The 18,670-nt window shown below is 40.8% G+C and overlaps 1 protein-coding gene across 2 annotated transcripts in view; it reads right to left on the bottom strand.

The window, feature by feature from the left end:
- The window catches only part of UBE2H (ubiquitin conjugating enzyme E2 H), a 47,057-nt gene that overhangs the window by 11,427 nt on the left and 16,960 nt on the right, over positions 1–18,670 (bottom strand). Inside the window, exons 2-3 of one of the 2 annotated variants that reach the window (XM_083859700.1) lie at positions 6,852–6,928; positions 5,487–5,561 (exon numbers count right to left, since the gene is read on the bottom strand). In XM_083859700.1, coding sequence (XP_083715826.1) covers positions 5,487–5,561; positions 6,852–6,928 — 152 coding nt within the window. The remainder of the gene's footprint in view (positions 1–5,486; positions 5,562–6,851; positions 6,929–18,670) is intronic. The other variant, XM_083859701.1, reaches the window with a different exon arrangement.

Genomic DNA, 18,670 nt, shown 5'->3' with positions numbered 1-18,670 from the left:
AAGCAGATTTAAAAAGGGAAGTTGTGGTGGTTCCATCAAATATTTACGTTCTGCAGCTCCCACGAGTTGAAATCAGGTCATGGATCTGCTTTTTGCCAGAGCTGAGCCTGATCCTAAATCCTGCCTGGCTCTTTGGGGGAAACATCAAATCACTGGGAATAATCCTTTCCTTCACATTGTCCTTGTGTCCAAATGGAAGAGTTTTGTTTTCCAAGGAAGAAAAGGAACATCCTCACTCTGAATCTGAGAGCTCATTCCATGGACACAAATTGCCCAAACCAAGAGCAGCTCCAAAAAATTCCTTATTTTTTCCTGATCCAGGAATAAGCAGAATTATTTGAATTGTAATTGAACTCTCCTCTCCTTTATTTGAAATGAATTTAAATTTTCCTGTGCCAACGTTGTTCTGACAAACCCGACTCGCTCCGTGTTTGTTTTTATGGATAAAAAGGACACAGAGCCCAAAAACATCCAGGTAAAAATGAAATTCTAAGTTCAACAAGAAGCCAGGAGGGAGGAAAAAATAAAATTCCCAGCCCTGGGGCTGGTTTTATTGCCACACCATCCCCAAGCCCAAAGGGGTTCAAACTTCCCAAATGGAAAATGGGAAGTTTGAAAGTTTGAAAGAAGTTTCTTCTTTCCAAGGAAGAAAAGGAACATCCTCACCCTGAATCTGAGGATTCATTCCATGGACACAAATTGCCCAAACCAAGAGCAGCTCCAAAAAATTCCTTATTTTTTCCTGATCCAGGAATAAGCAGAGTTATTTGAATTGTAATTGAACTCTCCTCTCCTTTATTTGAAATAAATTATCTCCTCCTTCATTTGGAATAAATGATCTCCTCCTTCATTTGGAATAAATGATCTCCTCCTTCATTTGGAATAAATTTAAAATTCTCCTGTGCCAATGTGGTTCTGATAAACCCAACTTGTGTTTATTTTTATGGATAAAAAGGAGACAGAGCCCAAAAACATCCAGGTAAAAATGAAATTCCAAGTTCAACAAGAAGGAAAAAAAATAAATTCCCAGCCCTGGGGCAGGTTTTATTGGCACACAGCACATCCCAATGAATGCACTGTGCAGAATTCCGGGTGATGGATTGGTTGTAAAATGTTTAATTTAATTTTTTAAACCAAAATTCTTACTTTTCCAATGTTTGGGAAGAATGTGAACAGCACAATCCACCTTTTCCATACGGAGACAGTGAAATCCAGGATTGCCTTTGGAATTAAAACATAAAATCCACGGGGATAAAAAACTCTTTGGGTGATAAAATAAAAAACCCCTGGATATTCCTGAGGAATTCCACACTAGGAAAGGGATGGAGCTGTTCCCACCCTGGAAAAACAACCTTGGAAACCTCTGGTGTTTCATCAACAGGAGTGAGAATTCCTGGATAACTTGGGAAATGTGGAAGATTCTCACCCTAATACTCGGATAATTTGAGAAAAGTGAAAGATTCCCACTCTAATACTTGGATAATTTGAGAAAAGTGGAAGATTCCCATCCTAATATCTGAATAACTTGGAAAATGTGGAAGATTCTCGCCCTAATATTTAGATAATTTGAGAAAAGTGGAAGATTCTTACCCTAATACTTGGAAAACTTGGAAATGTGGGAATTTTTCCCCCTAATACTTGGATAATTTGAGAAAAGTGAAAGATTCCCAACCTAATATCTGGATAATTTGGGAATATGGAAAATTCCCACCCTAATATCTGGATAATTTCAGAATGTGGAAGATTCCCACCCTGGATAACTTGGGAATGTGGGAAATTTTCCCCCTAACACTTGGATAATTTGAGAAAAGTGAAAGATTCCTACCCTAATTTCTGGAAAACTTGGAAATGTGGAAGATTCTCACCTAATACTTGGATAACTTGGAAAATGTAGACAATTCCCATCCTAATACCTGGATAAATTGGGAATGTGACAGATTCCCACTCTAATACTTGGATAACTTGGGAATGTGGGAAATTCTCACCCTAATACTTGGATAATTTGAGAAAAGTGGAAGATTCCCATCCTAATATCTAGATAACTCAGGAATGTGGAAAATTTCCATCCTAACACCTGGATAATTTGGGAAACATGGAAGATTCACACCCTAACACTTGGATAATTTGAGAAAAGTGGAAGATTCCCACTCTAATATCTGGATAACTTGGGAATATGGAAGATTTCCACCCTAATACCTGGATAATTTCAGAATGTGGAAGATTCCCACCCTGATATCTGGATAACTTGGGAATGGGGGAAATTCTCACCCTAATACCTGGATAAATTTGGAATGTGGCAGATTCCCATCCTAATACCTGGATAACTTGGGAATGTGGGAAATTCTCACCCTAATATTTAGATAATTTGAGAAAAGTGGAATATTCCTACCCTAATACCTGGATAACTTGGGAAACATGGAAGATTCCCACCCTAATACTTGGAAAACTTGGAAATGTGGGAATTTTTCCCCCTAATACTTGGATAATTTGAGAAAAGTGAAAGATTCCCACCCTGATATCTGGATAACTTAAAAATGTAGAAGATTCCCATCCTATTATCTGGATAACTTGGGAATGGGGGAAATTCTCACCCTAATACTTGGATAATTTGAGAAAAGTGGAAGATTCCCACCCTAACATCTGGAAAATTTGGGAAATGTAGAAGATTCCCATTCTAATACATGGATAAATTGGGAAATGTGGAAGATTCCCACCCTAATACCTGGATAACTTCAAAATGTAGAAGATTCTCACTCTAATATTTGGAAAACTTGGAAATGTGGGAATTTTTCCCCCTAACACTTGGATAATTTGGGAATGTGAAAGATTCCTACCCTAATTTCTGGAAAACTTGGAAATGTGGAAGATTCTCACCCTAATACTTGGATAACTTGGAAAATGTAGACGATTCCCATCCTAATACCTGGATAAATTGGAAAATGTGGAAGATTCCCACCCTAATACCTGGATAACTTGGAAATGTGGAAGATTCTCACTCTAATACTTGGATAATTTGAGAAAAGTAGAAGATTCCCACCCTAATATCTGAATAACTTCAAAATGTACAAGATTCCCATCCTATTATCTGAATAACTTGGGAAATGTAGAAGATTCCCACTCTAACACCTGGATAAACTGGGAAATGTAGAAGATTCCCACTCTAACACCTGGATAAATTGGGAAATGTAGAAGATTCCCACTCTAACACCTGGATAAACTGGGAAATGTAGAAGATTCCCACTCTAACACCTGGATAAATTGGGAAATGTAGAAGATTCCCACTCTAATACCTGGATAAACTGGGAAATGTAGAAGATTCCCACTCTAACACCTGGATAAATTGGGAAATGTAGAAGATTCCCACTCTAACACCTGGATAAACTGGGAAATGTAGAAGATTCCCACCCTAACACCTGGATAAATTGGGAAATGTAGAAGATTCCCATCCCATTATCTGGATAACTTGGAATGGGGAGAATCCCCCCCAGTCCCAGCTGGTGTCTGGAATTAGTTTTTCCTGAGGATGTTCCCATTTTCCAGGGATGTTCCCACTCCCTGTCAGGTCAAGGAGCCCTCCCTGGCCAAGGCATAAATTGATTTTTTGATGGAATTTGAAGTGAGAGGAGCTTTCTCAGAGAACTGAGAACGAGGTAACACGAGGAGTTTTTAATTCCTTTAAATCCCAGGAGCTTCTCAAAACAATAAATGAAGCACAAGGCAGGAGAAATCTGTGAAATCTTGGCTGGAATTCAATAAAATTAAAAAAAAAATAAATGAAATTAAATTAAATTCAGCTGTCACAATGCCTCATTCTATAAATACATATATATATATATATTCCATATGTTCTGTGTTTTGTTTGGGAAAACACTTGGAAAAAAAAAAAAGGGAAAATAGAAATTCAGGGGAAAATAGAAACATCTGCACCTGCAATGTTTCTATTTATAGAACGTAACATCTGTTATTTATATATTTATAAATATATAAATATCATTTATAAATACATTAATAGCGTTTATAAATATATAAGTATCATTTATAAATATTGAGATTTTTTTATAAATATTGAGATATTTTTTATAAATATAGAGAGCATTTTTATAACTATAGAGAGAATTTTTATAAATATAGAGGTATTTTTTAATAAAAATATGTAGCACATATAGAATTTCTTTGAGAAATTGAGGCTCTGGGTATTTGGAATGTAAATTTTCCAGATTTATAAATACATAAATATCATTTAAAAATATAGAGAGAATTTTTACAAATATTGAGAGAATTTTTATAAATATTGAGAGAATTTTTATAAATATTGAGAGAATTTTAATAAAAATATGTATCACATACAGGATTTATTTGAGAAATTGAGGCTCTGGGCATTTGGAATGTAAATTTTCCAGATTTATAAATACATAAATATCATTTATAAATATAGAAAGAATTTTTACAAATATTGAGAGAATTTTTATAAATATTGAGAGAATTTTAATAAAAATATGTAGCACATATAGAATTTCTATGAGAAATTGAGGCTCTGGGCATTTGGAATGTAAATTTTCCAGATTTATAAATATATAATTATAAATTATAAATATAGAGAGAATTTTTACAAATATAGAGAGAAATTTTATAAAAATATGTAGCACATATAGAATTTCTTTGAGAAATTGAGGCTCTGGGCATTTGGAATGTCAATTTTCCAGTTGTGGCATTTGATTATTAACAAACCCTGTGCTGGCCTAATATTCCTAATATTATTAAAATAATTTTTTTAAAAATTGTAAAGATTGGTGCTTGAACAGCAAAAAAAAAAAAACCTCCCAAAAAGCACAATAATTCCCACTTGGAACAGATGATTTCTCATCCCACAGAGCTCCCAAATAAAATCTGAGCCTAAAGGGTGATCTGAAGGAAACAGCCAAGATTTATCAGCTCCAAAGGAGGATGTTGATGTTGGAAAGGGAAATTCAGCAACTGGAATAAAGTTGGGCACCTGAAAACACCCAAGGTGGTTTCCTGCTCCCCAAAGATGGATCCAAGCTAAAAAAATATTTCCCAATCCAATTTCTTATTCTCTCCAAGGTGAAACAAGCCTGACCAAGCCAAACCAGCATTATTTTTTTTTTTTTTTTGCAGTTCTTCCACATGTGTATTCCTTGCTCCAAGAGGATGGAGGAACTTCCATCTGCTTTTGGACTGAAGATCCCAAAAGTTCTCCCCAGCACCAAAAACTGTAGGTTTTGTTCCACCACTCCACAATAAGTGGAGTTATTATTTTAAAAAAATCCACATGAAATACAGATTTAATTGATCAAAACACAAACACGCGGCTCCTCCTCCTTCCAAAACCCAAAATTCCTCTTTGTTTGGGATCTGAAATCTGATAAAAACACTTAAAATTCCTTCTATTGCACTGGCACCACTCCACCTGCAAACTTCAGACACAAAACCCAGGATTTTGATGGAAAAAATGAGTTGTTTGTTACCTATAGATGGGGATTTGAAGGGATATTTGTCAGGAAGGTCGACTCTAACTTTCCATACTCCACCTTCATACGGTGCTGCAAAGGGAGGAAAAGCAGGAATTAGACATTCCACAGCTCAGGAGAGGATAAACACAACCAGAGCATTGAGGAAAATTATTTCAGAGCAAAGTTCCCAGGGAAAAAAAACTCTTTTTTCCTGCTCAGCCTGACACGATTTGTGCCGATCCTGGAAAAGATTTGGGCACAAAGTCACCAGAGCCTGATTCAAACCAGGCACTTTGGATAATCTCCCTTACCTTTGGGGGTGGTGCTAAATAAAGGTGGAAAAACCATTTTAAATTACAAACTCCACAAGTTTTGGCAGGTTTAAGAAAACTCAGGGATGCTGAAGGGGTTTTTTCCAGAGGCCAGAGCCTGATTTAAACAAGATACTTTGGGATAATCTCTTTACCTTTGGAGGTGATGCTAAATTAAGGTGGAAAAACCATTTTAAATGACAAACTCCACTGATACAAGTTTTGGCAGGTTTAGGAAAGCTCAGGGATACTGAAGGGTTTTTTTCCAAAGGCCAGAGTCTGATTTAAACAAGATACTTTGGGATTATCTCCCTTACCTTTGGGGTGGTGCTAAATAAAGGTGGAAAAAACATTTTAAATTACAAACTCCGTAAGTTTTTCCAGGTTTAAGAAAACTCAGGGATGCTGAAGGGTTTTTTTCCAGAGGCCAGAGCCTGATTTAAACAAGATACTTTGGGATTATCTCCTTACCTTTGGGGGTGGTGCTAAATTAAGGTGGAAAAGCCATTTTAAATTACAAATTCCACAAGTTTTGCCAGGTTTAGGAAAACTCAGGGATGCTGAAGGGTTTTTTCCAGAGGCCAGAGCCTGATTTATACCAGACACTTCGGGATAATCTCCTTACCTTTGGGGGTGGGGCTGAATTAAAAGTGGAAAAACCATTTTAAATTATAAACTCCACTGATACAAGTTTTTCCAGGTTTAGGAAAGCTCAGGGATGCTGAAGGGTTTTTTTCCAAAGGCCAGAGTCTGATTTAAACAAGATACTTTGGGATAATCTCCTTACCTTTGGGGGTGGTGCTAAATTAAGGTGGAAAAAGCCATTTTAATGACAAACTTCATGAAAATTCCCATGACTGATCTAAGTTTTGCTGAAGGTTTTTTTTTTTTCCAGAGGCAGCATCCAGCTCCAAGGGAAGGGGGTCTATCCATGGATCCTCCCCACCCTCCAGGAGGATTTTTCTCCATCCCCCTTAGATTTGCTCATCTTTTCCCCTCTGGAATGTCATTTCCTCATTGCCCAGCACAGGTTTGTGGTTCTGGGAGGGGCAGGGGGTCACCAACTTACTTCCTTGTGGTCCATAAAACTTGACGACGAATTCGTTGAGTCCTCCTAAGATTGTGACTTCGTGTTTGCTCTCGATCCTGGGGCAGCCAAGTCAAGGGAAAAAAACAAACATCCAATCCAGGAAAACAAAACCCATTTAGTCAGACCCCAGGAATTCGCTCCAATATTCAAAATATCCAGTGGAATTACAGTGTCCTGACACATCTGAGTGACCACAGTGACGTTGGTAAAAGCCAATTCCTCACCCTTCCCTTGCCCTGAGGAATTTTGGGATGAATCCTCAGAATTTTCCATCCTCTGCACAGCCCAAGTTTGGATTTGTCTGAAATAAATACACCCATTAATTCCATTTTTCCCTCCCACAGCTCCCATGTAAATTGTGGCAATCTGATGTTAATTTGATTTGCAAGACCAAAAAAAAACTCCCCAGTCTTGGGAGAAAAGAACAAGTGGAAGAATCAAAGAACTTCAGGAAGAAGAGAATACAAAGGGAAAGGGAAGGGAATACAAAGGGAAAGGCAGGAAATCTTTATTCTGAGCAGAATAAATATTCTGTCCCTGTTAAGACAATTAGTGGTGGCTGAAGGCTGATAAAGAATTCACCGTAAATCAGGGTTAATGGATTGGGAATAACTCCCTACAGCAATTACCTTTCATCAATGGTCTGGATAAGAATTACAAGAGAAGCAGGAGAAAATTAAAGGTTTTGTTCCCACCTGAACTTGGGCTCTGCAGCACCAATATTCCTCTTTTTTTTTCCCCACCATCTCGGATGGAAAAGGTTTTTGCTTTCATGGCACCAAGGATTGGAGGAATTCCAAACTCCCCCTTAGACCTCAATGACACACTGAAATATTCCCAACCCAGCAGGAATTCCCAACCACCAGGAACAAAGAATTCCCACCTCAGACCCCAGATCTTGAATTAAAATCTATGAAATCTGCATTTCACAAAGGGCTGTGTGAGAATCCTGCATCCCAAAGTCCCAACTCCACACCAGGAGTTTTTGTGAGGAGATCCAAGCCCCATCTGTGGGATCCACTGGGATTTATTCCAATTCCTCAAGCACAACAACTCCCAGACTGGACAGATTTTTCCCACAGTGTCATCTCCAAAAGGGTTTGGACACAACAACCTCCTTCCCCTTGTTCTCATGGGGAGAGGGAAAAGTTTATATCCATTTGTTTTGGCTGCAGAGTTTTCTCAGTTCAGCATCTCTGCCCTAAAATTCCACTGTGCAAGGAGCTCTCTGCAGTCACCCAGGAGCAGATGGGAACAGAAATATCCTCAGTGCAAGTGGTTTTCTTGCTGAAATCCAACAGGAAACTCTGGGAAAAGCAGCTTCACTCCAGGTTTGTGGTGAGGATTCTCTCATGGAAGTGTCCTGGCTGCTTTCAGTCCTGGTGCTGAGGGATTTTTGTCATCACAACAGGAAGTTTTGAAGTTTAATTCCTTAGGAAATGAATCCCTGGGTAACTATTCCGTATTTCCAAGCTCTTCCATGGTCCTGCTGTGTGCAGTGATGGCCCAGGAAATGTTTAATATTGGAGGATTTCCACGCTCACAGCAGCTTCAGGGATCAGCTTAAACACAAATAATTTTTACTTTGGACTAAACTGAGTCCTGATTAATAAAAACCAGCTCTCCCAGGCTGATCCTGAGCAGCTCCTCAGCTCCTGGAGTTAATGCCAACTGGAAATTAAAACTGAGTTTTCCACATTCAGACTCAATCCTGGTGCTGCTAAATTAAAAAAAAAAAAAATATTTATGAGCCACACAGGATCATATCTGAATATTGTCCTTGTTGTGGCAAAAGCCTAAAATTCCTACCAAAAAACAAATCAGTGAGTGAATTAAGTTCATGAAAGGGGAACAATCATGTTGTTTATTGACACAATAGCAGAAATTCTTCCTTGTGAGGGCAGTGAGACCCTGGCACAAATTCCCAGATTTGCTGTGGCTGCCCCTGGATCCCTGGAAGTGTCCAAGGCCAGGCTGGACACTGGGACTGGGAGCAGTTTGGGACAGCAAAAAGTGTCCCTGCTCCTGGTTTGGGATGGAATTGGATAATTTTTAAGGTCCTTTCCCACCCAAACTAATCCCTGACTCTGTGACTGAGGACAGACTGAAAATAAAGTGGATTTCAGCAATAAATGCCTTGCATCAACACAGGGGAAATCTCTGGAAGTGCATGAGCAGAAATGAAGCTGGGAAATCCTTCTTTCCTTGAAATGAGGTTTCATTTCCTTGAAATGAGGTGAATTCCAGGTTACTAATTCCCAGTTACAAACACAGCTGGGGTGAACCATTTGCTCTCTCTCTCTTCTCCACCCAGGAATGTGAAATCTTGGAATCTCACTAAAAAAAACCCCAGCTGAGAGCATTCCTGCATGGAGCTGTAACACAGAGAACATTTCCACCCTGCCAGCTTTTTCCAGAAATCCTTCAGGAAAGGAAAGTTGTGGGAAATCCAGGAATCCGAGGCAGATCTCTCCAGGCTTCTCCATCTCCAAAAAAACTGTCCCAGCAGCACAGAGGGAACAGCAGAAAGGATTGGACACATCTGGAGCAGTGTCCAGACCACATTCCCAAGAGAAAACTCCACCATAATTCCTGCTGAAGGATCTGGGAGTGAAGGACACGGGCTCTGATCCAACTCCTCGTTTTTTTTCCGAAAGGCGGAAAAAAGTCTCACAATGGAATCCCAGCTGAATCCTGTCCCAAAGACGCCAGGAATTCATCACCAGGCTGGAATCCAGGGCTTGTCTGGAGACACACAGTGCTGAGGGAACTCAGCTGTGCCTGAATGGAACGTCCTCTCCTGCAGCCAGAGCCCAGCGATGGATCCTGCGGCGATTCCGAGGAATTCCCAGGAATGAGGAACGTTCCGGGTCTTCAGCAAAGTCAGCAGAGCTTTGGGAAAGAAGCACCGAGAACTTGGAACAAGATTTTCACAATTTAAGGTGGTTTCCATATGTTTCTCCTGGGATTTCTGTGTGTCCAGAATTCCCAGCCACTCCTTTCATGTGTATCGATGAAGAAAACCTCCAGGAATTCCACCGCACATCCAGCTTTTTACCATTTTGGAAAACCATTTTTTGGACCTTTTAGTCCAACTTGTCCAGGCCAAATCTCTCTGCTCCCACATTCTTCTCATTCAGCACTTTTCAGAGTATTTTCATCAGTCAATTTTACAAAAAAACCCAAAAAAACCCCAAAAAACCCCAAAAAACCCAACAAAAACCCAACAAAATCCCAACAAAAACCCAACAAAAACCCAACAAAAACCCAACAAAAACCCAACAAAAAACCAACAAAAACCCAACAAAAAACCAACCAAAACCCAACAAAAACCCAACAAAAACCCAACAAAAAACCAACCAAAACCCAACAAAAACCCAACAAAAAACCAACAAAAAACCAACAAAAACCCAACAAAAAACCAACAAAACCCCAAGCAATTAATGGATAAAGGTTTTAAACATTCCTGATTTCAAGAATTTATCCTGAAGGAGCCTTTGTCCCCACAGCAGGACACAAGAATCAAACTCACAGCTACAAACCCAGCCTTGTAAAAACATCCCACGCCCTCAAACCTTTAAAAAAATCAATCCCACAAATCCCTCCCAAGGCTTTTGGCCTTGCTGCTTTTATCTCCTCATCACCTCAAGATGCCTCAACTGGAGCTGGTGCCAAAAAAAAAAAAAAAAAAAAGCCAGTGGAAAAGTCAAGGGAAAAAAGAAAAATCAGGATATGAGTTAGTTTTTTTAAGTTTAAAATCCACAGAAATGAGAAGTGAGACTTGAGGATCTGAAGATAAATGATCTTAGTCCCAGGATTATGACAAGAATTTTAAATGCTGGGGATATTGAGATGATGCTACGGAAGTTTGTTTGCAAATATCAGCTTGGAAAGGCTCACAGGAGAGAGCAAAGAGAATTTTTTAGGTTCCCAATTTGGTGCCTGAAATGTGCCAGGAGCTCTGAGACTGAGGATTTGAGCAGGAACATCCCAATTCCCTGGGACAGGAAAATCCCAGCTCCCTGTCAGGATCAAGGCTCTGAACTCGTAGGAAATTATTTCCTCAGAATAAAAAGCCTTTTAAAGTATTTTGCTTTTTCTACATCAGGACAAAATCCTCACCAAACCTTTTTAAATCTGGAGTGTGAAGACCTGCCCATCACTCAGGGAAAAGTGGCCACTGTGGATTTGCCTGTTCCAGCCTCAAATTCCTCATTTCCTCATCCTCATGCAGGGCCACCCACCACTGCAGGGCTGGATTTCCCCTGCAGCAATTAAAAATAATAAAAAATTTGTTAAGATTTGACTTCACACCCAGTTGTCCCCAAATCCCAGATGAACATCATGGCCTACAGATGGTCTGTCTGTTCACAGGGTTGAGTGGCTTTTTCCTGGCAAACATTTAACTCCAAAAAAAAAAAAAATTTAAAAAAAAATCCTTTCATTAAGTTCCTTTAAAATTAAGATTTTTGGGAAAATAAGTTGGTTTTTTTTTCCAGCTAAAAATATTTAGTGATGGCCACAAGAAGCCCTGAGCTAAAAGCTGGAATGTCCCATGGAAAAATAAAGTTGTGGATTAATCTGGAGGTTACAATTAAAGTGGGAAAAGGGTTGAGGGTCATGAAAAGGAATTAAATCCTTTTAAAGGATCTCTGTCAGTTCCTCTCTTATTTAGACATTTGTCTGCAGGTAAAGAACATCACCAGAGTGATCATCCTGAATTTGAAGGAAAAAACAAACACCACACTTGAATATATATTAAAAAAAAAGGAATAAAGAAGAAAAAAAAATAAAATAAATCATCCAGAGAACCTGCCTTTGAGCAAATAAATCACAAATTTAAAAAAAACGAGATTAACACTCAGCCAGATGATTTTTTTCCCCATTGTCAAGAGCTTTGCACCACCTGCTCTAGAGAAACTCGAGGTGTCAGAGGTGTGAATCCTTCTGAAGCCTTTGCAACATCAATTTACCCCCATGAGTGGCACTGATGGTTATTCATGGCTCTTTTCTTAGAAAAGCACCGAGGATTTGCTGTCTGGAAGCTGCTTTTCCTCCAACAAAATCCTTCCCTTTCCTGCCACAACATCCCCAAGGTGAAGTGGAACCACAGCCTGCACTGGGCTTTGATGCTTTAAGGAATATTTATCCCTGTTTTCCTTTTATCCCTATTTTTCCTTGCATGTTACTCAAATTTAACTTCCCTCAGGCTCCTCCAGCCTTAAAAAAAAAAAGGACTTTTAGAAGTCAAAAAGGTTATAAAAGCCACAAAAAACAAACAAACAAACAAACAAACAAACCAAACCAAACAAAAAAAAAACCCCAAAAAACCCTGTGATTTGTTGGAGCAGCCAGAGGTGGATTTTTAGCAGCTGATTTGTTGCAAAACTCCTTGAGAACTCCAAGCTAAAATTATTCCTATTAAAATCCATGGGGTTTTCCTCAAGGCAGGAATTCTCAATGTCAAAGGCAAGGCTGGATGGAAAATTGGGAATTCCTGCCTGGGCTGGAATTGCCAGAGAATCCCTGGAATGTCCAAGGAAGGATTGGAGCTCCCTGGGATCATGGAATTGTCCCTGGAATGAGCTCTGAGGTCCCTTCCCACCCAAACTGCTCCTGGGATTCTGGGATTTGGGACACTCAGAATCCATCCCGAGGGGTTTGGATGGGAAATGGGGAGAGAAAAGAGAGGGAAAGGGAAGGGAGACCCTTCATGGATTCCTGAGATTCCAAGTGAAGCCCCTCAGTGCATTGATTTCTTGGAGAGGAGATGGATCCAATGTCAGGCTGGGAGAGCTGGGAATTGCCAGCCTGGAGAAGGGAAGGATCCAGGGAGAGCTTCCAGAACATTCCAGGGCCTCAAGGGGCTCCAGGAGAGCTGGAATTTGGAAAAGGAATGGAGGGACAGGACACAGGGAATGGCTTCAGATTGGAAAAGAGGAGATTTAGATGGGATTTTGTGAAGGAATTCCTGCCTGGGCTGGAATTGCCAGAGAATCCCAGGAATGCCCAAGGCCAGGATGGACACTGGGGTTTGGAATCACCTGGGACAGTGTGGGGGGTCCCAGCCCATGATCTTTAAGGTCCCTTTCAATCCACCCCATTCTGGGATTCCATCACTCTGAACTGGACTTTTCCAGGAATCCCAACAGCTCTGAAAGGCACAAAAGTGATTTTAATCCTCCAGAACAAAGGAAAAAAGGACAGCAAAGCACTCCTGGAAGGCTCAGAGGACAAACACCTTCCCCTTGGCTTTTCTGACCCCTGGGACAAGTGACCCTCAGCACAGAGGGGGTTTCGCTCCTTGTAAAACAACACCAGCTCTGTTTGCTGAAAAAAAAAATAATAATAATAAAAAAATAATAAAAAAAAAAACACCCAAAAAAACTCAAAACCAAACCAAAACAAACAAACAAAAAACAACAACAACAACAAAAAGACAGGAATTGTGAATTAATAACTGAACAGCAACCTGTGCCTGCCTGCTGAGTTTTCATTTTACTGCACACAAGAGTTGCCTTGTTGGAAAAGCAGCTTCACTTTAAAAAAAAATAAAAATAAAAATAAATCCTTCCTGGCCACTTCTCTACCAGGTTTTACCTGCCTGAGGGAAGAAATCACACAAGAAAAAAAAAGAAATTCTTCAATTATTCTCTCCCAATTTCACATAAGGATGGCAAATTTCCTCCAGACAAACTCTTTGCTCACTGACCCCATCAAGAGGTGTTTTCCTGGGAACCAAAAAAAACACCTTCTGGATGAAAACAGGGATTAGGGGAGAAGGAAATGCTGTTCCAGCAAAACCTCCAGCCTGTCTTGCTTTCTTTGGAGCTCCTGGTGATTTACATCTGGCCCATTTCCACCCATCTTTGTGCCAAGAAATCGGAGTAATGAGGAAAAGGTAGAAGGAAAAGTCAGATTTTCCCTGGAGAACCTTTGCAGACGAGTTGGCTGCCCTGAACCCAGCACAAACTAAGTCAGCATTTTCCTCCACTCCAAACTCCAAACCTGCTTTTCCTTCACCAGAAACAGCACAAGGTGAATCCCGTTCTGTGCTGGAGGGAGCAGCACTGCCCTTTTCCTACAGGAAATAAATTCATTCGCTGCCCTCCCCAAGTTTTTGTTTTCTCCCTTGAAAAGTTTCAGCTTGGGAAAAAAAAAAAAAAAACAGAAGGAAGGAATATATTGGATCTTTTATCCAGGGAAGGGAAAGGAGATGGGAAAGGGGCTCAGCCTGGAGAAAAGGGGAATCAGGGGGAGTTTGTGGCTCTGCACAAGTCCCTGACAGGAGGGATTTGGGATTTAATCCCAGGGAACAGGGACAGGAGGAGAGGGAACAGCCCCAGGCTGGGCCAGGGGAGGCTCAAAGTGGATTTTAGGGAAAATTCCTCCACTGGAAATGCCCAGAGAGGTTTGGAATCCCCATCCCTGAAGGGATTTCAAAGCCCTGTGGATGTGGAACTTGGGGACATGGTCAGGGGTGGGAATGATTTGACTCGATGATCCCAGAGGACTTTTCCAATTAAAATGATTCCACAATCCTGTATTTTTTATTATTTTTTTGCATTAAAGGATTGGAACAGACTCATCCAGAACTGTGCTCAGCTTCCAGGGGATGGATGAATTGCCAATATTGAATTGCAGTGGTGGCACCAGGAATTCCCTCCATCCCATCCAGGGATGAGAATCCCTTTGAACCATGACCTGGCAGGGAGAGATGCATTAATCACATTAATCAAGGTGAGAAGAAGCTCACACAGGAATTTTAAAGTGGATTGGATTCGATGGAAGGGAGTTGGAATGAAATTGGGATCAATAAAGCTGAAATTATGTCTCTATGTGTGACCACAGTGACAGAGCCACCTCCAGGAGCACAAGATTTCCTTAAAATCTCATGAAAAAGCCAAACAGGGACCCAAAAGGTGCAATTAACACCTAATTAGAAGTCCTATTAGTCCTTAAATGGATCCTACAGGGAGGAAACTGCAACAAGAACTTCTCTGGGATAACAAGAATTCAACTCTGACCTGGTGCCTGGAGCTTCCCAAGAGAATTCCCTGGAAATAATCAAGAACCAGAAGAATTCACTGCTCTGAGCTCCAGCTCAGGAGGAAAACAGCCAGAGGTGGATCCAGGAGCACTGGAGGAGGATGGAACTGGAGTGGTTTTGGTGGGCCACACATCTGTCCCTGAGCTCAAGCACCAGATTTAATATTTGCATCACACCCAGAGAAGTTGGTTTCCATGGAGATGGGACATGCTGGTGGAATTGAGTGTTTCAGGTTGAAATAATCAACTTCTCAAACCAGTCAGAAATTTCAAGTGTGTTTTCAAGGGAAAAAAAAACACAACCTTTGCTTTTTTTTTTTTTTTTTTTTTTTTTTTTTTTTTTTTTCCTTCCAGGTGTGCTGGCAACAGTTCATTTCCTCTTTCAAGAGGGTTCAAGAAATGCTGAAACTCTTGTGAGAAGAGAAACCGTGTCTGCGAAACCACAAAACTGAGAGTAACCCCAAACCTGTGCCAGACCTGACACCAAGGCCAAGATTTTGGTGTATTTTTGGGGCTGGGGCCTCATCACAGGATTTACAAGAAATGCTAAAAGCAGATTGCTTTGACATATTCAAATACTTCTCCAATTTAGTCTTCAAGGGAAGAAGAAAAAAAAAAAAAAAAAAAAAAAAAAAAGTATTATTTTAAGATGTGGCCTTTTCCCTCAAGGGGAGGTTGGGTCAGGGTTTTGTAGATTTTATTGAGATGTTTTTTCACTTGCAGAAAAGCTCCACAATCATTGAGAAATTGCCTCAAAGCAGCTCAGCAACGGTGACATGAAGCCCTAAAGGGACAAACATCCATCTCCTCCTGCTGGAAAACCCTTGGGATGAGATGTTTGCACTCAGAGAAGATGCAGAGGAGGGCAAGAGCTTATTTAAAGGAAAAAATAAAATAATACAAATCTAGAATTATGCCAATTATGTCTTGATTTTAAACCAGATAAAAGAGTTTTGTGGCAGGAAGGAGAAAGTGGCAAAGGAAATATTTTAAGCTTCAAAAAAATAAAGGTTCAATTGAGTTTTGGTGCAGTTCTGGAGGCAGATCCCACATCCTCCCTGCTGCCCATTTTTGCCAGGATCTTTCCTTGCCTGCAAAAGATGCTGAATTGGGCCACAGAGACTGAAAAATCCTCAATTTAAACTCCAGGAAGTGTGAAACCAGGGAATCCTGGTTTAATCAACACTCCAGGCTGAGATGCTTCAAGAAAAACCAGCCCTGGGAGAGGCTTCCCACAAACAAAGTGAACCTTGAACTGCTGAACCATCACAAGGGGGAGGAACCACTTCCAAAGTCCTGCTCAGGATCCTGCCAGGAGCAGAATCCAGTGGGGTTTTTGCTGTGCTGCTCCCCAAACCTCTCCAACAGCAAGGAAAACTGAGTTCTCTCCAGCCTGGGGATGTTTTGCAGAGTTCCTTTCACAAAAAATACTCAGGGATGTATTTCCTGATCTCCCCAAACCTCTCCAACAGCAAGGAAAACTGAGTTTTCTCCAGCCTGGGGATGCTTTGCAGAGTTCCTTTCACAAAAAATACTCAGGGATGTATTTCCTGATCTCCCCAAACCTCTCCAACAGCAAGGAAAACTGAGTTTTCTCCAGCCTGGGGATGTTTTGCAGAGTTCCTTCCACAAGAAATACTCAGGGATGTATTTCCTGATCCCACTTGCAGCAGGTTTTTTTAACCCACAGTTTTCAGAACTGAGACAGCACCAAATGTTTGAAATTCCAGCCTGGCCCAGCTGGGCTTGAAGCCTAAAGCAGACCCAGAGCCCACAGAAATGGACCAGTGGAAATGAAATCACAAAGCTGCTTCAACACAAATTCCTCAATAATTGGCTTTTGTGCTCAAAATCCAAACTCCCATCCAGGTGTTCTCTCTGCCCCAACCACAACAGCAGTAAAGTCTCCCAAAGAGATTTTTGGGGGTGATTTGTTCCCTGAAGAAAACAAACAAACAAACAACCGATATCTCATAGAATCATAAAATTTGAGTGCAAAAGGATCTCAAATCCATCCAGTACCACCTTCCACTGTCCCAAGGGTGCTCCAAGCCCTGTCCAATCTGGTCCTGAGTAATTCCAGAGATTCAGGGGCAGCCACAGCCAAGCGGTGCCAAGGTTCCACCACCCAATTTCTTCCTAAAATTTAATCTAAACTCACCCTCTGCAGTTTTAGGCCATTCCCCAGTTGTTTGCTCCAGAATTCTTTGCTGCTTTGAGCCAGAAGCTCCAGCAATTCTGAGCCTCCTCCAGGTTTCTTATCTGCCAACCCTCAAAGGAAAGAGCTTTAAAACAAATCTCCAAACCCACTGGGATTACTCCAGCAGGGGCGGGGCAAATAAAAGCCAAGTGAATGTGGAAATTAGGCTTGAGATTAGTGCAATTCCTTTAACCTAAAATAACATAGAGGAAAATCCTGGTTTGGCTTCAGTGTGGATTTCCCAGCACCCAATTTACACACCATTTCCTTGTTTTTTTTAGCACAAATTCCAAACCTGAATCACAGACCTGGTGAAGTTACAACAGCCACAATTTCCCTGTTTTCTCTCACACCAAAGCAGAAGAAAAAACCAACCCCAAGTGATTTAGGAACAAGCACCCTGCTTACTGATATTTATAAATCACTGAAAGCTGAAATGTATAAAATTTTCCTTCTTTTCCAGCTCATCTGCAGCATAAAAACACCACAAACCCCACAGACAAGCAGGAAAGTGCAGGGCAGTGTCGTTACAGGAAAAGGTGCAGGATTTCCTGCATGCCAAGGCTTTGGACAGAAATCCCTGCAGCAATCCAAGGTGCCACTGTCACAGTTATTAAATCAATTATCCTCTTCATCCTCCCAGTGGAATGAGGGCAATGGGGCACTGTGGTTTCTCATAAACACATCCAACATCTCAGGGCTGCCTGGGAACAGCCAGGATGTGGTTTTGGCCCTGATTTTTGTCCATTTCTATTTAAAAAGGGTTAAATAATAAATCTGAGTTTATCACTGGGGTGGGATCAGTCCCCAGAAAATACAAATACACAATTTCTGAGGTTGGGTGAGTACAAATAGTCCCCATGAACTCTGGAGAAGTGGAATCACAGGCTGCTTTGGGTTGAAATGGATTTTCAAACCATCCAGTTCCACCTGCAGGGGCACCTTCCACTGCTCCAGGTTGCTTCAAGTTCAACCCAGACTGGACAATTCTATTTAGAATAGAAATTAAAAAGAGTGGGGGAACAATTAATCACCAAACCACCTGCCAAAGGTTCATTCCATCACCAAACCACCTGCAAAAAATTCATTTATCAGCCTTGGAAAGTGAAGAAATTAGGCTGGTGCATCCTTTAATCCCAGAAATTACTCCAGCATCCAGCTCCCACCGTCAGCCTTTGCACCAAGAACAACATTCACCAACAAAAATAAGAGATTTTAAGTCTTGAGCGCCTCTCCAAGGGGTTTTTGGCCTTTCCCAAGGGATTCACTGCACAGGATTTTCCTATCTGAGGATACATTGTGTTCCAGAGGAAGAGATGAGAGAGCCAAGGAATGAACAATGAGCCCCACAGGAGCTTCCCTGGGAGGAAAAGCAGCGGTGGGAAGGAGCCAAGGGGGAGAAAATAAAAAGGGGGAGAAAAGAAAAAGGGGGAGAAGAAAAAAAAGGGGGAGAAGAAAAAAAGGGGGAGAAGAAAAAAAGGGGGAGAAAAAAAAGGGGGAGAAAAAAAAGGGGGAGAAAAAAAAGGGGGAGAAAAAAAAGGGGGAGAAA

This window comes from Zosterops lateralis (assembly GCF_965231275.1).
Source record: "Zosterops lateralis genome assembly, chromosome: 4".
In the NCBI taxonomy this organism is placed as follows: Eukaryota; Metazoa; Chordata; class Aves; order Passeriformes; family Zosteropidae; genus Zosterops; species Zosterops lateralis.
The sequence above is the reverse complement of the archived record's forward strand: the minus strand, read 5'-3'. Positions and strand labels throughout refer to the sequence as shown.